Source organism: Pyrus communis, chromosome 17, assembly GCF_041283825.1.
Source record: "Pyrus communis isolate YQ-2024b chromosome 17, ASM4128382v1, whole genome shotgun sequence".
Taxonomy (NCBI): Eukaryota; Viridiplantae; Streptophyta; class Magnoliopsida; order Rosales; family Rosaceae; genus Pyrus; species Pyrus communis.
The window spans coordinates 2,328,067-2,349,825 of record NC_142581.1 but is presented as its reverse complement, the minus strand read 5'-3'; the positions used below and the strand labels follow the sequence as shown (position 1 = coordinate 2,349,825).

At 37.7% G+C, this 21,759-nt stretch overlaps 2 protein-coding genes and 1 long non-coding RNA gene across 3 annotated transcripts; 1 reads left to right on the top strand and 2 right to left on the bottom strand.

Annotated features, from left to right (window-relative positions):
* The first annotated feature begins 249 nt into the window (after positions 1-249).
* On the top strand, positions 250-1,973 carry LOC148689237 (uncharacterized). Its single transcript, XR_015958709.1, has 3 exons — positions 250-548; positions 1,114-1,169; positions 1,494-1,973. It is a non-coding gene; the product is annotated as an uncharacterized LOC148689237 (long non-coding RNA).
* A 1,973-nt stretch (positions 1,974-3,946) lies between these two features.
* Positions 3,947-6,867, bottom strand: LOC137709272 (laccase-15-like). Its single transcript, XM_068448363.2, has 5 exons — positions 6,699-6,867; positions 6,159-6,310; positions 5,840-6,084; positions 4,506-5,576; positions 3,947-4,328 (listed from the first exon to the last, which is right to left on the bottom strand). The coding sequence occupies exons 1-5, from the start codon at positions 6,855-6,857 to the stop codon at positions 4,198-4,200; spliced, it is 1,758 nt and encodes a 585-aa protein (XP_068304464.2). The 5' UTR covers positions 6,858-6,867; the 3' UTR covers positions 3,947-4,197.
* A 5,889-nt stretch (positions 6,868-12,756) lies between these two features.
* Positions 12,757-15,740, bottom strand: LOC137708521 (laccase-15-like). Its single transcript, XM_068447617.2, has 5 exons — positions 15,574-15,740; positions 15,184-15,335; positions 14,846-15,090; positions 13,520-14,590; positions 12,757-13,107 (listed from the first exon to the last, which is right to left on the bottom strand). The coding sequence occupies exons 1-5, from the start codon at positions 15,688-15,690 to the stop codon at positions 12,977-12,979; spliced, it is 1,716 nt and encodes a 571-aa protein (XP_068303718.2). The 5' UTR covers positions 15,691-15,740; the 3' UTR covers positions 12,757-12,976.
* Between the last annotated feature and the right edge of the window lie 6,019 nt (positions 15,741-21,759).

The window sequence follows — 21,759 nt, the reverse complement described above, 5'->3', positions numbered from 1 at the left end:
TACTTTAAATCGTGTTTTTGTTAGAAAAATATATTATTATATTTTATGTTAAAAAAATGAATTTGAAATGAGTAAAGTCACATTTTCAATAAACTTTATATTAATTTTTTTATTTAAAAAGTATAATTTGCGCAATATCACAATGATATGTCATGCAAAGTCTGTTTGCGTGACGTGGCAATTTATACCTACGTGGCGCAATTTGTTAAAATTGGGGCGGCTTAATTAGAAAAAAATGGGCGGCTTTTCAAAAAATTTCCGATTGGAAAAAATGGGCGCTTTTTGTTTTGTATAACCCTAGGCTAGGTGTTCAAATCCTCCCTTAGACCTCACTTCTCCTTGCGCCTCCCTCACTCTCAGTCAGTCACCACCCCTCACCACTCTACTCTCGCAACCCCACAGCCGCAGCCTCGCAGCCTTTGGAGCCCCAACTGTAGTCTGCAGCACCCACTGCAATCTGCAGAACACCTCAACGGCTCAACCCTTTCGCCCTCGAGCACTCGCTCGCTTCACCGTCGACAGCCGTCACAGCCCACAGTGATTCCGAGGTAAATTATTTAATTTCACATCTTAATTTCTCATCACAGCAAGCCCACCTTAATTTCTCTATTTGTATTGGAAAGCTCTGTTTGCATTTTAATGGGAATTACGATTAAAATAGAAAAATTGATGAATACAAGCACGTATATAATTAAGAGAAAGATGATGAATACAGCCACAACTCTGTTTGCATTGGGTTTTCGTTTTAAATTTTTTAAATTTATGATTATTTTCTGGGTAATTTCTTTGTAGATTTTGCCTATTAAGATTTCTGATTTATTTATGTTGTTTATTGTTCATCAATTATTTGCGAAATAGAATTCAATAACTTAGTCATGAGATTTGTCTTCATTTTTTTTATGTTAAATGAAACCCTCTTGTTTTCTATATGCGTGTGTGTCTATATATATATATATATATATATATATATATATATATATATATATATATATATATAGACATAGCACCAGATAAGGAAACACAGACCGAGTCGACACACTCTTCTCAGCACTTTTCTTGTTGCCTCTTGGAAATATCGATTTTATGAACTAACGTTTCTCACTTTGATTGGAGACTTGGAGTGTTGGAGACCAAACAAGAAGAAAAAAAAATGACAAGAGATTATTCAGGTAATTTGTTTTATAGTTTTTGAAATGACATCCACCATCCTTGTGGGTTTTTTTATTTTAATTTTTAAAATATTTTTTTACAGACTAGTTTGAGTTGAATAAATCAATGGGTGTTGGAAGAAGTTGTCCTTGATCAGTTCAGTTGGTCAACACAACACAACATTGCAGTTGCTTAATTCATGTTAATTGTATTAGTTTCATTGAGCTTCTGTGAACAAATGCAAGAAAGGATATGATATTACTTTGCCTGCTAATTGATTAGTTTCAAATGCAAGAAAGAATTAGTTTCTAACGTTATATTTTTATGGTTCAAAAATTGTATAGATGTCACAGTTGATCACTTGTCGTCGGGGTGTGACCAATGCACCTCCCGCATTTTCAGCACTTATCGCTTCAGCCGCAAGTGCTCCATTGATTGGGGAGCCTACATCCCTTATTGAGGCTACTCCTAAGGCATCCCAGGTGCTCGCATCATTGACGTCATTAGTGTTGGTTCAGCAGCTCAGTGTGGCCTAGGAAGTAGCCTAGGATGCTCGAGAAGCCTAGATTGTAACCCAGTTTTCGGCCCCAAATGAGAAGATGAGCATGATCTTATGGGCCTTACAGATGTTCGGCCTCCAAATCCTGATGCCAGCACCTGATCTAGCTTCACCTTCGACCTCCCAGCCACTTCGCCCAACCTATACCTAGTTTATGTTGTATCAAACCTAGAATACTACTTGTAGTTTTTTCTTTTTTGTTCGGACATTTTTTATTTACATTTTCATATATTTTATAATTAAATACCTTTTCTTGGCTTATTAATTATTGTTTAGAATTTAATTACAATATTTATTAAAAATTAAATAAAAATATTTTAGCCAAAAAAACAAAAAAATACAAGGGTTTGCGCGACGAAGAAGTAACATGCATCGCGCAAAGCAGTTTTGCGCGACGCATGTAACTTCGTTGCTCAAACCCTGTTGTCATTACCTTGGTGCGATGGTTGGTGTGCGACGAAGGTTTCATTGGGCTAATTTCTGCACGACGTTTTTTGACTTTGCACGACGAATGGCCTGCGTCGCACAAACTGTTTTTTGTACTAGTGCATGTCCTAAGATTACTTATCATTGATTTCAATTAGATTGAGCCCATGTTGAATCTGTTATCGAGATTTAGACTTATCAAAATTTTAACAGAAAATTATGACTCAATGTTCATCGAAACATTAGGCAGACAAGGATGAAGCAATGCAGATCATCAAACATACCTTATGCAGATCCAATTTGAAGAAAACGCAGCGGAAATAATCATCCAAATTGATCATATTAATTTAGAGGTTGGGGAATCATAACCAAAGAGCATGTTTTGATGAATGGTGTTTCTGATCGAAAAGCCCCAATTTGAAAGAAACCCTTACCAATGGATTTGCAGAAAATTCAACAGTAAAATTCTTTTGAAAAGCAACGGTAATATTTTAAACAGTTTTTGTCGTTATTCGCAACCCTTACACAAGAACCCGTGTTCAATTCCCTAACGCCGCAAAAAGGTATATTTTCTTAAATTTTTATTTATGCGTTTGAACCCATTGAATTTAATTACAGAATTCATATACTTATAATCAAGGCTCTGATACCACATATTAGCATAAACATAAAACCAAGATCAAGTAATACGAATCACTGTAATCAAAACACAAACCAAAATCCATCAGCCAATGCACAGAGAAGAACTATACCTGCAGATGAAATAGAACCGGTTGCCATGTCTGTTTTCTGCAACAATGCCGCAGTGCACCTTCTCCTCTCTTCGATGTTCAAGATGCTCAACTAACAATAGGTCTTAGTCTGGAATAGACCGCATACACTGCGAGAGCAGAGGCCACCACATATGTACTACATAATCCTAGCCAAATCCTATAAGGATTTCTCTATTAAAATCCATATAGAAAACCAATTCATTCCAAATAGCAGACCAATTACAACATGGATTCACAAATCCATTCCCAACAAGACTTCCTATTCAATCTCTAATCCTATAACCAAGTTCACAGATTCATACTCATACTCATATTCTTACACTTCGAGGTTGGTCTAGGTCCCTAGTAATGAATCCAGATGAACACATTGGTGCAGCAAACACTTGGTTACCTCGACCCAGAATATATCTGTACAGGCTGATGAAATTGAGATTCCACCATAAAACCAATTGGCAATATGAGGAGTAGCTCAATATCATATAAGCACATAGCAAACTTTGTTCCTCACCGATGTGGGACAACTCTCAACACAGGCCAGTTGACAGACAAGAGCAATGTTTATAGCTTTGGAATCGTATTGCTGGGGCTTCTAACTGGGGAGATGCCGTTGGCCTTTTAAGAGACCAGAAAATCAAAGAATCATAACATCCCATTTCGTTTCTTCTGTTGAACAAAATGACATCTTTCAGATCGTTGTGGCACTACTTGTAAACAAGGGAAACAGAGAGCAACTCAGAGCAGTTGTGGAACTTGCAAAGAGTTGCATCAAGTTGAGTAGTGCCGAAAGGCCAGCGATGGAAGAAGCGGCAATAGAATTGAGGAGGTTATGTGGCGGCACACATTATCCCTAAGCCGGCTAGTTCACGTCGACAATTATTGAGAGAGAACCCACTGTAGGGGAAAGGAAGCCTTGACTAATAGTATATCTTTGACCAATGATCTAACGGTTAAAATCTCAGAGTATAGATCTAGAAAATTCCTACGAGTTGTTTTAAAAAATCCATTGCAGTTGAACCAATCTTTAAAATAAGGCCAATAATTTTAGTACTAATACAATGCGCATTGATCATCATATTTCTTTGATGGAAACTTTTCCACGTGTTCTTGAGTCGTGACGGCCTCCAAATTGGTGACAATGCAAAGCCAGGTGAATTTTTATGACATATATATCCTGGCCACGGCCAGTCCAAATAGTTGCTAGTATAAAATGGCATTACAAAGGACGAACTACATGCTGTCCCAATTTATTGCCAAGAACATAGAACCAGCTCGAAAGCTTTATAAAAATTGTTAGCATGGAGGCATTCCTTGTGGCGGAGGTAAAATCTGCGCTTGTAGGTCCTTTCCATTTTTCACTATGAACGTCATGTCCATGCCCCATGACATATGTCGGTCCAGATGACAGTGCATAAACCAAATGCCTACATACAACGACAAGAACAAAAACAATTTATCATGAGCTAATTATCATTCATTAATATAACTAATTAGGGAGGTTAACTAAAATTGGAAACTGAAAACTGATATGGTTATTATAAAACAGCCCCTTAGATAATATATTTAATTAGAGATGATGAGCATCTTCATTAATTACGTACCAGGATTGTCTGCCTTGAATCTAATGGTAGTCCAACCATTTACAGGGACAGCGATGGTGTTCTGAAGAGGAGGATCGACAAGATTATACGTCAAGGGGTCCTTGTCCTTGTCAAAATTCCCAAGCCCCCATCCCACAACGTAGAAACTGAATCCATGGAGATGCATCGGATGGTCATCTCCCGCCACCAAATTTGTCCCCTGAAATACAATCTCCACTGTTGAGTTGTACTCCAGTATCTTCACCTCCCTCCCTTGCTTCGGCGTCTGTAGGTACAAAGGCAAGTCCTGAGCTGTAAAATTAAACAGCAAGGGCGGGGAATTTGGAAAGCGACTTCCAAATGCCCCATTGACATGGTAATAGTAAGCTTGCAATATGTCAATGGTGGGGTTGACAAAGCTAATGTTGCTGACACTGGCAGCTAAACGTGTTCCATTAGGCCCAGCACATGAATTATTCAGGCAGGGTAGTGAGTTGATGGAAAGTGTAAAGAACAAATGAGTTGTTATCTTGTGTGGCACGTCAATGGGGTGTTTTTTATCAGCCAAGCTTTTGAGTTTACTGGTAAAGTGAACTGATGCGTTGGTGTTGTTATGGGAAGGAATATTAGGCAAAGAAGTAGGGGATGAATTAGAATTTCCATGGTATCGGAGTAGGGCGGTGGTGGTTGTGTTGTCGTAGGCAATCCCAGCCCCGCCAACGTAGGCTTTAGCAGCAATGTAGTAGTTGTTGGGGCTTTGGTCGGCATTTAACAAGATGTCAATGGTTTGGCCGGGAGATATGGTCACATAATCTGTTGAAAATGGCTTGGTGTAGCTAGCATCTGAGCCTACAACTGTGACGTTGTGATTGGCAATGGCGAAAAACATCATCTCTTGCACGGCGGAGTTGATTAGTCTGAGTAGGTAGGTTTTGCCGTAATCAACTATGAGCTTGAATGTGTCTGGTTTTGAGCAAGGATAGAGATCGCCGGGTTGACCATTGATGAGGAAAGCACTTGAAGTATTAGGGTCCCCTCCGCTTTGAATGGTTTCATTGTAAAGTTGTCCGATATCTTCCTTCCACCACTCTCCTACAATTTTCGAATCAATGATTTGCAGAAAAATTAGGATCGTAATTTGGAAATGTTTATATAAAAATCACTTATGTTCATAAGCTCTTTTACGAGAAATCCTTCCATTAGAACACATCGAAATTTCAATGAAGTGAAAATGCCCGAAAAAACCTTTTGACTTTACGTGACAATGTTATCACAAGTATTTTTATGTTATTTGAAAACGCTTTAAGCTATTGTATAAGCATTTATGGGGTTGAAGTTTGAATTCATTTGCATACCCAAGATGATTGGAAATTCTGCGTGAGGCTTGGGAAAAGGGTAAGTGGCTCCCTTCTTGGGGTATATGACTATAGCACCGTGGACGGTGGCTCGATCCCACTCACTGTGAGCATGCCACCATAGAGTCCCTTCCTCTGAGGAAAATATAATGGTTTGGGTAAACCTGGCTCCTGGTTGAATAGGACATTGCGTGACGTATTCAGGACCGTCGGACCATGGATTCCTCGGTTGCTTAACTCCATGCCTGAAATATAGATGGATATCATGAATTTAAGTAAAATTCTGAAGAGATTACATGCGATAAAGTAGATTAATTACCAGTGGATGGTAATGTTACGATTGCCTTTGTTATAGACATCCACTACAACACTATCTCCAGCATGAACATACAACGTTGGCCCTGGAAACTGACCGTTTACAGTCAAGATGTTCTTTGTGCTACACAGTCGTTTATATGGAGTTTCTTCCACCTAAAATTGATTATTGCAAACAAACAGAAGATATGAGTTCATCACTATTTTTGAAATCAGCATACACGATCATCGGTTATAAAGTGTAGATATATACACACCATGGATGTGTATATATGCATTTTAAGTTAATATATTATAGACGAAAAATGCTAGTAGATCATGTTTTTAAATCATATTTTGTAGGCCATGTGAGGTGACGGTTGATGATTGAATTATTTTTTTAGAGCTTTAAAGAAGGAATATAGCCATCAACTGTCATATTATGTGGTTTATAAAATATGATTTAAGTAAATGATCTCTCTAACAACATGCATGATGCATGCAATTCATACATATGTATCAGAATTCAGAACTGAACTGCATCGAAGGGAAATGAGCTAATTACCACAAAAGTGTAGCGAGGAGGCGAAGCTTGGCAATGGAAGATGCCAACAGTAGACAATAACAAGCCAACTACAAGTTTCAAGCTAATTAAAATCTTAATGCTGATCGACGACGACATTGATGATTCGTTTCCTATGTCTACAGAAGTTGTAGTTCGCATGATGAGTCGAGGATGGATGTGTGTACATATATATATATATATAGAGAGAGAGAGAGAGAGAGAGAGAGAGAGGCACAGGAGCCGATTATACGTAATCGAATATTAATCAATTTACTGGTGAAGGAGAGAGAGAAGCACAGGAGCCGATTATACGTAATCGAATATTAATCAATTTACTGGTGAAGGTTACAGCTAACAGTGGATGTTGTGCTAAGTAAGAAGTGTTCATGAACCATAGAGGCGGCTTTGGGAAGCCAAAAGTGCAATCGCACGGTTGCCCGAATTTAGAGGGTCCTAATAATGTTGTATAATTTTTTTCTTTCTAAACGTAAAAATTTGGAGTGCCAGTAACTACACCATAAAATTTAAAGTTAGAGCTCTAAAGGTTTAGTTCTAAAGGCTTTTTTTCTTGTTTGTTTATTTAAAATTGAACTGTTTTTGAATATTTATTAAAGTTTATACTTGCAGCTCTTTTTACTTACTATTTAATGACATATGTAAATTTATAATCGGTGAGACATAAAGTTTGTTTTAATTTAAGTTATTGTTTTTTAGTATCAATACATTGTCCTACTTTCTTTTTTTTCTGAAAAAAAACTATCTTAAAAAGGTGCGACCCTTTTATGAATTTCACACAAAATCCACGAAATCTCAAATACAACCATGTTAAAACACGTGTTCTTAATATCTTTACTGTAGGATAAATCAACGAATTCTCCCGTACTTTTTCTTTTCATGCGGTCACAGATTATTTTTTCTAATTAATTAACATTATGTTGATTAATTAAGCTTGGATTATAATATTTAAGTCCCTCCCCTATGTTATTTGAAATTTGTATGTCAGCCAGCCATATATTCCAGATGTTGAGAAGGCTGATCATCAAGATCGACTTGCACAAGCCCACATGGCCTAGAGCCATAGGAGGACTAAAAGGTTAGGCTTGTGTAAGTATATACCTAATCCATCATAAGCAGAGAAAGATCTATCTGATGTCAGAAATGGTCATATATTAATATTCCATACCTAACAAATTTATTAGGACATGATGCTATTTTAAATGATACTCTTCATAAGTACTCTATCGCCTTATGTTTTTGACACAATATTTTATAATATTGACACGAAAGTTAATGTTAAACGGTGAAGTGACACAGAGTCCACAAAGAATTTTATTTTGAGAGAATTTTCTTAACATTTCTATCATAATCAATTTGGTTCATTTACTATATAACTCTATATGGTTGAGCAATTACCTTGTACTACTGGTCCTACTTCTACTGTGGAATAATCAAACAAGCAAGAAGGGAATGAAGAAGCAGGTTGGAATTTCACAATTAATTTAATGACCTGCCCCTGTCCTGTCCTCTATTCCGTGTCTTTGAATGTTACCTTTGTAATATTTTAATTAATTAGACCAAGTTGGAATTTCCCATTTAATTTAATGACCTGCCCCTGTCCCGTCCTCTACTCCGTGTCTTTGAATGTTGCCTTTGTAATATTTTAATTAATTAGACCCAACCATCCTAACCTAGGACAATTTACTTTGCTTCTACTCGTATATTTCTGGTGCTTAGAGATTCAGAAAATTAGCTTAACACTCAATGAATATATAAATCCAAATTAAACCTGATAGCGATATTTGAGCAATTTTTTTTTAAAACTTTATTATAATCAATAAAGGAAGAGAGAGGTTTCAAAATTATTACAATAATATAGAGAATGAGATAGTTTCAAATTCTTAGTTAATTGTGATGTGGGCTTTGGGATCAACCCAAACAAAAATAATAACAAGGGAAGGTCAAACTTTGGCGGGTAAGCAATTAGGAAACGAATCTACCAAACACAATACCCACTTTCCAGGCTTCTGGTCCAATGTTTATGAACTTATGAGACATCAAAGATCACTAAGGTTAAAGGACACCCCACATTCCGTTTTGGAGAAGAGATTTTTTCTTACAACTATTTCATAGTTTTAGTAACATCGCTCAACTAACAGATATCTCCCACATGTTTAAAAAATGAACCACACGTCTAATAAATACTTTTTAAGTAACGAAATAGTTGAAAGAGATAACCATGATGATAGATGACTCTTGCATATTAAGGAATTTTAAGCTTTCATTTCGTTGAATGTGAGTAATACTCAACATTTAAGTACCCCATTTAAAGATGGAGAGGGCGTTAAATATGAGCAGACTACTATTTTACGATTTTTACTTTTTTTTTTTCAGGAAAAAAAAAAAAAAAAAAAAAAGAAGCCATTGCCAATGCCTGCTTTTAACAAAAAAAACGAAGAAAAAAAGGGTCTCCCGGCCGGGTAGAAGGTTATTTTTCTTTGAAGCGTTACAGATCACTCCATTTACATTCTAACAAATAGTTGGATTCAGCGATGATCAATTAATCGTTGATCGATCGTTTCTTTATCTGCCCGATATGTTTACGTTAAGTCAGTCCTTTTAGCCTCAGAGCTGAACCCGAGTTCCCTTTCTATGGGGTTTGAATTAATACAGAAGAAGCCGATAGAGGCAGCATTACACGTCCTGCTACACAATTCTATCATTCACGAACGGTATTGGAAAATGTTACAAGTACAAAAAGATAAGAAATTTCTTTTTCAAAAAGAGGAAAAGAGTGTAACTTATACAATAATATGCTCAAACTCCAGTTATTCTTTCATCCCTAACCTATTTTTCTAATCCCTAGTTATCCACATATATTGTGTCTTACAATATACCTAAAGTGATGCCATGTCTACGAATCAACCCCATCTTCTTGACGTCCACAATCTGAAACAGATGAAGAAGCTGCAACACTCTTTCCTTTGCCATCCAAAGAAGCCCTTGTTGGACCCATATCCACACTTTCCTTTGGTTTTGGTTTCTGTAAAACTTGGAGCTGATTCTGCAGGATCTGTATAAGAAAAGCAGTTACTGAGCAGAGAAAACGGGGGTAGCTACCACAAATCACAACAGAAGTTATTCATCGTCTCTTTAATACCTGTATCTGGTGCTGAAGAAACTTTTTTCTGGGCCTCCAGTTGAGAAGCTGTCAGATTTGGATCGCTGCCCGACCTCTCCCCATAGGCCACGTTGGTTCCAGGGACAAACATGTAAGGCGGAAACTGAGAGAAAGACAAGTTTGCAGGTCCACCAGGGGTTGCAAGCTGCGGTTGTCATTGTCCACTACAAGCTTCTCCACTAGATTCAGTATTAGAGGAGTCGACAACCATATGTCTTTGAACCTGAGGAAGTGCTGCATATCCAGGAGACCTTCACACAAGAGGGCGTAGTTTGTAAGGGTCTAGTATGCAGCATTCTATGCAGTGCAACATATACAAATCATATGTATCAAGCACACACTCTGACAAGCAACCTAGGAACAAATTAAAATACAATGGAAACATGTGACTTCTCCTCCAATAAAATGTAAACTAACACTTACGATAAAGGTGTCATTACCATACTTGTCTGTTTGCAGAAGGATATACATGAGACTTCTAATATATCGATGCAGCAGCAGCAGCAGCTCGGAGCCTGGCTTCATATTGACTCACACCATCACCAGCAACTCCACCATTCTGAGCCATTGTGCCTGTCCCTGTTCCCAATTAAAATCATCAGTCAACTCACCACAATTTTATACTGAACAAAATTTTAGAGTCCCATATGATCATACAATAAAAGAGCGACCATGAAACAGGAAATCCAACGGCATTTTATAGGTGCTTTCATTTTTTATTTCCTTCTACAATAATCTTTCACGTATGAAGGAAAAGGAAAAGTAAGTTTAAAAACTACAAAGTTCTGAAATTAAAAGCCACAAAGTGCCTTCCCTCTAATAACCAAATATCAGACCTTACGTTGAAAGACAAAATAAATTGCAATGCTCAGATGTTTACCCTGTTGATGAGAATCTGACCGTGAACCCCTATATGTCCGCCAGCTGTACCTTTCCCACTGTCAGGAGGTACAACTAGGGCCCTGCAAGTAGGGCAGGTATGCTGTTGCTCTGACCATGATCGACCGCAAGACACATGAAAAAGGTGTCCACATAATAGTTTCTTGGCTGTTGTGATCTCTTCACGGCAAATGATACAAGTTGCGTCACTTCTGCATATCCATCATCAACAACTAAGACTCCAATATGCAGAATTTGATGATTACAAAATAGAACACTTGAAACTAATGAGACCTTAAACTTACTCATTAAGCTCTTCATGCGTAGCATCTGGGAATCGATCATTCATGTTTGATGTGAGCTTTCGATAACGAATGTAATCAGCAATGCCAATCTTAAAGTTCCTAAATGTTTCATAGAGCTCACGTATCAAGTGCAGTGGCACACCATAGTACCTGGGGTGGGACAAAACTTCACGTCAATCAAGATAGAATAACCTCAGCTTATGCACGTCAACAAGCAAAAAGCTCCACATGCTTAAAATTAAATCGGTAGGATTTCGGCCCAACTATTGTCTCATATTCTAACATTTCATGTCCACAGCTTCTCCGCAACATGGGAGCCAAACATGTTGCAATCAACACAGATTGAGCCAAACACATTCTCAAAATTGTGTCATATTTAGCAAAAAATTGTGTGTATGGCTACTTATCTAAACCAAAAGATAAACAGAATACTCACGTGAAAATCACGAATAAGAAGCTGTGGACAAAGGAGATTCCTTCTTATCTTGTGTAAGTAATGGACAAAGGAAGAAGATTCCTCCTGTTCCTAGATAGTTTAAGAAGAGTTTCGGGAGAGTTCCTCCTTAGCCTATAAATATGTGTGTGTCTGTTTGGACCCAAAATTACGCAATCGGCCTGAACGATCAAGGCTATTGAGTGAATGAAGTTCTAAGCTATTAGGTGTCTGAGTCAGGATAATTTTAGTTATTGTTAAGGAATAATGTTGTGATTTTTATCATAATAATTATCTCTTAATAATATATTGAATTATCTAGAGCACAATTGGTTGATAAAGTCGCGGTGATCTGATACGATGCCTGTGAATTAATACTAGTGCAATCTCATGGATAGATGACATGATTATCATGAATGGAGTTAGAGTATGGCAGACTATCTTCCATGCATTTATACAAATACAATGGCAGACTATCTTCGCAAAACTAGCAGCCTTGTCTTCAGGCTCGAGAATCCAAAGGCCGAGATTTGTTCCTTCCTCGGCCGCAGTCGCAAGATAAAGAAGTCAGCAACGCGCTCAATGCAACATCAACAAATTTTACTCCTCGGCCGACGAGTTGGCACGCCCCGCATTCAACCAAAGGAAGTAGTTAGCTTATTAGTTACTCGGCCTGCGCGTCACGTAGGCTTTGTAATTTTTAAGATCAACAGTATCCTTTGTAAGAACTCTAGACTTGAATGGAAATCAGTTCTTTGTATTAACTTCTCTTGTTAATCCTTGTTTTAGTCATCTTTGCAGCGGTGATGCTTACTATGGTCATCTGTGCTTTCAAATATATCTTGGGGTACGTAAAATTCCTTAACCTCCTTCGTATTTTTTTCTTTATTATAATTTTTTGTAGAGACAGATTAGGCAAGATTAGCTCTTCGTCAACAATGATGCTGCATATGTTAATATAATTCCCCTGCTCCCTCTCTCTAGCATAATTGATAGCTTAATACAAAAAAAAAAAAAAAAAAAAAAATTAATATGATTAATTTATTAGCAGTGGTGCTGCATATGTTATTATATAATTAAAGTTAAACTTGCAGGTCTTGGCTTTTTTTGCTTATTTATGTCGTGTGGGAGCACTGGGGTTTATTCCAGTGTGAAGCGACGGAAGTTCTTTAATCTCAAAGCCAAGTTCTTCCAGCAAAATGGAGGGTTATTGTTAGAGCAGCATATTTCTTTGAAGGTGTTCTGAAGAAAGGGACAAGTAAATTTTAATTTTAGTACGAATACAAAGCGCATTGATCATCATATTTCTTCGATGGAAACTTTTCATCTTGTTCTTGAGTCGTCCATCGCAACCAAATAGCCAACAATACAAAACCTGTTAAATTTTACGGACATACATATCCCGAATAGAAAGGACTAACAACATACTGTCCCAATTTATTGCCATGAACATTGAACCAGCTCGAAAGCTTTATAAAAATTGTTAGCACGGAGGCATTCCTTGTGGCGGAGGTAAAATTTGCGCTCCTAGGCCCTTTCCATTTTTCACTATGAATGTCACGTCCATGCCCCATGACATATGCCGATCGATATGACAGTGCATAAACCAAACGCCTACACACAACGATAACGACAAGAACAATTTATCATGTGATCTAATCATTAATTAATATAACTAATTAGGTAGTTAACTAAGGGCTTGTTTGGATGTGCTTTTAAAATGGCTGAAAGCGCTTTTAGAGAAAATATTTTTGGTTTCCAAAAGCACTTCAAATGCTTTATGCAAGAAACACCAGTTACGTGCTTCTTCCAGGAAGCATTTTAAGTGCTTTTCCAGGATTTACTTGCATTTTTACTAAGGATTGGTTCCAAAAATATTTTTACCAAAAGCAGTTTCAGTTATTTTAAAAAAGCATATCCAAATGAGCCTTAAAATTGGAAACTGAAAGCTCATATGGTAATTATTAAACGGCCCCTTAGATAATACATTTACTATAGATGACGAACGTCTTTATTAGCTTCATACCAGGATTGTTTGCCTTGAATCTAATGGTAGTCCAACCATTTACAGGGACAGCGATGGTGTTCTGAAGAGGAGGATCGATAAGATTATACGTCAAAGGGTCCTTGTCCTTGTCAAAATTCCCAAACCCCCAACCCACAACGTAGAAACTGAATCCATGGAGATGCATCGGATGGTCATCTCCTGCCACTATATTTGTCCCCTGAAACACAATCTCCACCGTTGAGTTGTACTCCAGTATCTTCACCTCTGTGGCTCGCTTCGTCGGGAGTAGGTACAACGGCAAGTCCTGAGCTGTAAAATTAAATAGCAATGGCGGGAAATTTGGAAACCGAGTTCCAAATACCCCATTGAAATGGTAATAGTAAGCTTGCAATATGTCAATGGTGGGGTTGACAAAGCTAATGTTGTTGACACTGGCGGCAAAACGAGTCCCATTAGGCCCAGCACATGAATTATTCGGGCAGGGTAGTAAGTTGACGGAGATTGTAAAGAACAAATGAGTTGTTATCTTGCGTGGCACGTCAACGGGGTGGTTTTTATCAGCCAAGCTTTTGAGTTTACTGGTAAAGTGAACCGATGCGTTGGTGTTGTTATGGGAAGGAATATTAGGCAAAGAAGTAGGAGATGAATTAAAATTTCCGTGGTATTGGAGTATGGCAGTGGCGGTAGTGTTCTCGTAGGGAACCCCAGCCCCGCCAACGTAGGCTTTAACAGCAATGTAGTAGTTGTTGGGGATTTGGTCGGCATTTAACAAGAGGTCAATGGTTTGACCGGGAGATATGGTCACATAATCTGTTGAAAATGGCTTGGTGTAGCTAGCATCTGAGCCTACAACTGTGACGTTGTGATTGGCAATGGCGAAAAACAACATCACTTGCACGGCGGAGTTGATTAGTCTGAGCAGGTAGGTTTTGCCGGAATCAACTTTGAGCTTAAATGTGTCTGATTTTGAGCAAGGATAGAGATCGCCGGGTTGACCATTGATGAGGAAAGCATTTGAAGTATTAGCGTCTCCTCCGCTTTGAATGGTTTCATTGTAAAGTTGTCCGATATCTTCCTTCCACCACTCTCCTAGAATTTTCAAATCAACAATTTGCAGAAAAGTTAGGATCGTAATTTGGAAATGTTTATATAGAAATCACTATGCTCATAAGGTCAGAAATCTTTTCAATAGAACACAGTGAAATTTTTAATGAAAATGCAAGTAGAAAATGCCCCAAAAAACCTTTTAACTTTAGTTGTCACAAGCGTTTTTAGTTATTTGAAAGCGCTTTAAGCTATTCTATAAGTGCTTTATGGAACTGATGTTTGAATTGATTTGCATACCCAAGATGATTGGAAATTCAGCGTGAGGTTTGGGAAAAGGGTAAGTCGCTCCCTTCTTGGGGTATATGACTATAGCACCGTGGACGGTGGCTCGATCCCACTCGATGTGGGCATGCCACCATAGAGTCCCTTCCTCTGAGGAAAATATAATGGTTTGGGTAAACATGGCTCCTGGTTGGATAGGACATTGCGTGATGTAATCAGGACCGTCTGACCATGGATTCCTCAGTTGCTTAACTCCATGCCTAAAATAGATGGTTCAGAATTGTAGAATCATATCATGAATTTATGTAAAAGCCGGATGAGATTACATGCACTAGATAAAGTTGATTAATTACCAGTGGATGGTAATGTTACGATTGCCCTTGTTATAGATATCCACTAGGATAGTATCTCCAGCATGAACATACAATGTTGGTCCGGGAAGCTGGCCGTTTACAGTCAAGATGTTCTTTGTGCTACACAGTCGTTTGTATGGAGTTTCTTCCACCTAAAATTGATTTTTACAAACAAACAGAAGTTGTTCATTAATATCCTTCAAATCACAGATATATGTATATGTACGCATTATAAGTTAACATATTATAGTCGGAAAATGGAAGGGGATTATTAAAAAAATCAATTCAATAATCAACTATTACGTCATATGGTCTACAAAATAAATAAATTGTCTCTCATGCAATTCATACATATGCATCAGAATTTAGAACTGAACTGGAGTTAATTACCACAAAAGTGTAGCGAGGAGGCGAAGCTTGGCAATGGAAGATGCCAACAGTAGCCAATAACAAGCCGACTACAAGTTTCAAGCTAATTAAAATCTTCATGCTGATCGACGACGACATTGATTATTCCTTTCCTTTGTCTTTAACAGATGTAGTTCGCATGATGAGTTGAGGATGGTATACACACACACATATTATATATAAGAGATAAAAGCATAGGAGCCTATTGTACGTAATCGAAAATTAAAGTAATTTACTGGTGAAGGTTAAAGCTAAAAGTCGATGCTATGCTAAGCACATTCTAAAAATCTCTGTCTATGCGCTAGGTGGCTGGCCACCATCCTAATTAATTCCTTAACATTTGAAAATTAAGAAATGATGCTACCTACTTAGGCATCCGCTTAATCCGCCTAGACACGGGCCTAGACTGCCTATACCTATCTAGGCATCCACATAGGTCATAGCTCTCACTTAAACTGAAAATCGATAACTTTCACTTTTCATTTCATTTTGTTCAGTAAATGTAAGAGACTTGTTGAATATGATGAAGAATCATTATACACTTGTTCCCCATATTTTTATATGTTCTAAAACTGTATAATCTATATGTCATTTTATTTTACAATTTCTATATTACAATACAATTATTCATGTTTTTAAGTATAAATAAACACTTATTAATACGAGATATAATGAATTCAATTAAATCTGCTTAATTTGACTAGGCCTCAACCCGCCGCTCGACTAGTGCCTAGCGTCTTTTAAAACCTTAATGCTAAGTAAGAAGTGTTCATAAAACATTATGCTTAATATCACCACTAATTTGGTATCCAAATATTCAGAGGGAGGGTGAAAGGATCTAAAACTAAGAAAGTAGCTAGCACTCCTCCTTCCTCCTCCCTCAATCCTTCTCCTCACGCCGGCATGCGTGAATCGCGATTACTAAGTAATTAATACTATAATTATTTTTGTAGCTTTTTTCAACCTTTCTATTTTTTAGGTCAGCTTTCACCTAATTAATACAGTCTAATCAGAATTCCTTCATTTCCAATCTAAAGTAATTGAACTCAACTAAAAGAAAAAAATGAACGTTTTGTTGGCTGTCGGTAGCTAGTCAGCTTCCATGCCACCTTACAAAGCCCAAAAGGTGTTTCCTTTATTCCTCACCCCCACCCCCACCCCACAATAATTTTTCGTTTCATGCCGTCACAGATTTTTTGGTGCCGTCACAGATCTTTTCGTTTCATGCCTGTCGCAGACAATTTACCTTGCTTCTACTTTTATATTTCTGGTGCTTAGAGCTTCAGGAAATTAACTTGCATAATTAACACTCAATGAAGATCTTATATGTCCAAATTAAACCTGATAACGAAATTTGAGGAATTAACACAACATGCAGATAGGATTTTGCCTCTTTCATCTGTTCAGTTAATTGCGATGTGAGCTTTGGGATCAACCCAAAGCAAAAATAGTAACAAGGGAAGGTCAATTGTTGTGCGCGTATGGAGTTAGGTAATGAATCAACCAAACACAATGCCCACTTCAAGGCTTCTACTCCAATGGTTATGAACTTATGAGAGATCAAAGATCAATACGGTCGAAGGACACCTGACATTATGCAATGGAGGAGATATTTTATTACGTGAATTTATGAAAATGCCATTCAAGGCAAATACATTGACTTTTGTTGACTACCTTGTTGTGTCATGTAAGATCCATTTTCTTGGCATATCCTCATAGTACTCGTCGCTACGAATGTGTGGGCGCAAACGGAACGTAATTTGGAGTTATAACGAAGAAATTATAAACGAATAAAGTTGAGGGCAAAATGGTCATTTGATCATTTTCTGGAAGGCTCCAGATTGTTGGAGCAAAAATCTAGGAAGCCATATGTGTGGTTGTGATGGAAAAGTAAGAAGAGAAAGAAGAGAGATGGATGATGGAGATAGGGGTAAAAGGAGAGAAAGGAGGGGAAGATTGCCCAATCAGGGAAAGAGAGAGAAAAAAAAGTGAACCATAGGGGAAAGGAGGGAAGATAGAATGAGGGGAACCCGGTCCTTTTCTTTTGACCCGTTTTCCCATTGTGACCTGGTTCCCTAAACAAGTTCTTGGCGCCATTTTCCGACATGATTTCGTCGGTTTTTCCGGCGATTTGCAGCCATCCACCACCATAAATCAACATAGACCTCCCATCTTCATTTCTCCATCAAACCCAAGTAGTTTTGAACGTTATTTCATGACGATCACCCCCGTCGACTTCGAGGACACCACGGTGGCGATCGGCCGTTTCTACAACCACCACTGTCGACCACCACCATCAATCAAATCCCCTTGAGGTCAGGAACAAAGCCCATGCATTGGTTAGGGCGTCAGAGTTCGTTTGGACAGCAAATCAAGATCACCCATTTCTAGGGTTTCCAGCGGATCGAGGGTGATTTGAGAGGTTTCCTGGCCAAATTGGACTTCGACCCAGGTATGAAAGTTGTTCTTCTCATTAAGATTTTCATTCCTATGAAATTTGGGAATTTTGGAGTTGTTCGATTTTCCGGCAAGTCGGGGCGGCTGGCCGCCACCTCATGGCGGTTCGTGCGACGGCATGTGGCGAAATCCCAAGGTCCTTCCTTAGGTTTTTCGATGTGTCGGATCTGAATCTGCCGTTCGCTTTTCCAAATTTATCGTTTAGGTATAATTTTACTAAAAGGTCTCTAATTATGTTTAGGCACATTGGCGGGAAGCGACGTCATCCTCGCTAGTTCAAGCAGTTCTTGAGCAATAAAATCTATGAGTGGACCCCTTCTTAACTTATATGTTTTCATAAACATTAGCCTAGCATGCATCTCATGTTTCATGATTTGAGTATGTTTTATATTATGCTTTATGAATTCCTATAAATACGGTTTATGAAATATTTATGATTTATCGAAATTACGTTTTGACAAATGGTTATAAATGATTGGATTTGCATATATGAATTCCTATGGCTCTTGAGTATAATTTGGTTTTGGATTTACGAGTATGGTTTACCATGGATTATGAGATTTTGACCTTGTGAGCTCCGGATTTGATGTGAGACTCTTGAGGTATGTTTTCAGTACTTGTCTAGCGGGTTATCATACAATAGATCCACAAAGCAGGGGTATAGATGTCTCTGGCCATAGGACACAGTGGATGAGTAGTGAGAGATTATGATTATTCCCCCAACTTCACTAGCCCATGGCTAGTGTTGGTGTGTGATGTAATATGTATATGCCTCTTCTCTATATAACTCAGAGATGTATAGCTTCACCTCCGGGTGATGGACTCTATGTTTCTTCTCTGGCATAACCTAGAGATGTACAACTTCACCTTTGGGTGATGGACCCACTGCATGTACATATAGATATGTTATATCCTCTTCTCCGGTGTAACCCAGAGATATACAGCTTCATCTTCGGGTGATGGACCGTGGTTTCTTCACCGACGTAACCCAGTGTCGTACAGCTTCACCTTTGGTGATGGTTATGCTTTTGGGCCACTATGATACCCCTAGTTGAGTACATCATCGATGAGATTACAGATTTGCCTTCGGGCAACGATATTTCCATGACTGAGCACTGAATTTTACGTACTTGCTTTATAAATGGTTTTACATAGTATGCTAGGGCTTTTCATAAAACCTATATGTAGTATATATATGTTTTCAAAACAGGGGGTTAGTATGTTCCTAAATAAAATGGTTTTCCTATTATTAGTATTAATATAAACTTTGGTCCACTCACCTTTTCTGTTTTGTGCCCCCTCAGGAGTTAAAGTCGAGGCACACAATCCCGGCGTCAGGACACTTCGGCATATGTATCCTCGAGTCTTCTTAGTGTAGGTATTATTCTCTTGTTTGTACCTTTTCCTAATAATTCTTCCATATTATTCTTAGTAGTCGTATGCTCTGAACACGTTCCAGCAATGACATATTTCATTCTAATTGCATATATTTTATTTGGATGCATGTTTAAAATGGTTTCGTCACTCTCTGGTGTTGGCCAGCACATGCCTACCCTGATATTTGGGGATATCGGAGTTGGGGTGTGTCAGAGATTCTCTCTTGCAACTATTTCATAATTCTAATAACGTCACCCAATTAATAAATACCTTCCACTTGTTTAAAAAGGGAACCACAGATCCAATGAAAACTTCTCACATCGTATAATGGTGAAAAGAGAGAACAATAGTTGGATCTTGCATATTAAGCGATTTTAATCACTTTCTTTTTTGGTAACATAAGGGGGTGGATCACCTCAAAAACTAGCTCAAAGAGTTATTACATATAATTCGAGTTCTAGGGACTCCCATCATATCATCAAATAACTGAGTTCCAATACAGTCAGAAGGATTCTAAAAAAAAAGGTACCCAAGATCCATATTATAGCTCCAAGTGACAATGCCATATGTCACCATGTTCTTCTTCAATGATGTTGTCGGTCAATGATGTTGGCAAGAGATGAAAGCTGGTATCAATCATATTATTAATTAAATTAACACTTGAGCCAAATCCATCTTCACGCGTAATTTTGAATGCTCTTGTCAACTGCTAGTAACTTTTAGTTCCCGTCCAAAATATGGCCCCCAAATTTCATCATCAACCACCTGTTCGTAAGGTCCTTCTGAATCCGCAATTCAGAAACTTGTTAGCTAACCATGAAAGTTAAATACTGAACCTGCTAATTGCAATCTTGCAGCTTAAACACCAAAAATACTACTTATATAATACTCAAATCTTCCTATATGTCCTGCGTACGAAGAACTGCTTACAACTAGACTTAGAACATAAGATGCAAAGGAAACTAATCGTCCTAAATCCTAATATGTCGATTCCAAGAGAATGTACATAAGATGCAACTGAACTCAGCAGGGAAATCGAATTGATTTACATGATAAAAAGGTTACCGACTACTGAAGAAAATAAAATTGGCCATCCATATTGCTTAACATTTCACAAATTGATGAAACTTGGAACGCTTAATAAAAAACCAGACATCGATTCACTTTCAAAATCTCAGTTTATCAAAGATTGAAGAACTGTTACATCATTTTCCAAATCCCTACTCATTATCCTTATAAGCTGAGCTCATCCATAAAGAATATCTTGCTATAGAAAAGTTACAAAGAACTACTTTAACGTTCAGTATTTCACCTGCCAACAAAGATAATCGAGTTCAGGAAGTTGGATGAAACTGAATGCATAAATGCAGCACGAAACCAGAAGAAGAGTCTTCCAACTCGCTCATAAGTTAAAAGGGTAAAAAAATGGAATTCTACATTCAACATATCAAAATTTGGTAAGATATACCTCACTTATGAGAACCATAACCGTTTACACCCAATTCCACTTCGTCGGCTATCTGCATTGCCAAATTCCCCTCCTCTTTGTTCTCATCATCCCCATCATCAGAATCCGAAGTAAATTGGCTCTGATTATCAAACTGATGTATTTCTGTGCTAGGCGGCTTAAGTCCAATTCAATTCAATCCTAGACGCTAAATAAACCCAAAATATTAAAAGCCCAACACTAACTGATGCTTCGATGGCAAAAGAAATAAATATATGCGCCAAATTACACTTTGGTCAATGTAATTTGAGCCATTTTTTCTTACTTCAGTTTTGGCAACTTAAGTCCTAGAGTGTGCTTACTTTTGCAATTTTGGTCACAATAGCTGTTTCTGTTAAAACTGAAACGAAAATTATTTGCATGGCGGCATGTATATATCTTGTGTGTTAGTTATTTTGAATTTAATTTCAAGGACTAATACTATACTTATCACATTTTTCATATAACACTTCTACCATATTTCTAGTATAGATAGGACCCACCAATGCATGCGAGTACCATCTCTATTGGAGATATGATAAAAATGTCATATGAAAAATGTGATAAGAGTTGCATTTTTTAATTTCAAGTGTGCAGACTTTGTAAGAATGCGTGCATCTCGAGGGAATTTGACCAAAAATACTACTTTCACTACATTTTTTATACCACATTCGTATCTCCTCCTCCATATTATCATTTTTTCTTTTTTTAATTTATATCTACAGTCTAGGATATTTCATTATACTTGTGTGACACATTTTAAGTTCGAATTTGGTAAATTACGAATTCAATAGTAATTTATTCTTCAAACCATAACAAATCTATGGTTTACTAAAAAAAAAAAAAAG

Coding starts and splice junctions, on each gene's coding strand:
- LOC137709272 (XM_068448363.2), bottom strand. CDS start 6,857: ATGCGAACTACAACTTCTGTAGACATAGGAAACGAATCATCAATGTCG. Junction 6,311..6,698: donor CTCCTCGCTACACTTTTGTG/GTAATTAGCTCA, acceptor AATCAATTTTAG/GTGGAAGAAACTCCATATAA. Junction 6,085..6,158: donor CGTAACATTACCATCCACTG/GTAATTAATCTA, acceptor TCTATATTTCAG/GCATGGAGTTAAGCAACCGA.
- LOC137708521 (XM_068447617.2), bottom strand. CDS start 15,690: ATGTCGTCGTCGATCAGCATGAAGATTTTAATTAGCTTGAAACTTGTA. Junction 15,336..15,573: donor CTCCTCGCTACACTTTTGTG/GTAATTAACTCC, acceptor AATCAATTTTAG/GTGGAAGAAACTCCATACAA. Junction 14,591..14,845: donor TGAATTTCCAATCATCTTGG/GTATGCAAATCA, acceptor TGAAAATTCTAG/GAGAGTGGTGGAAGGAAGAT.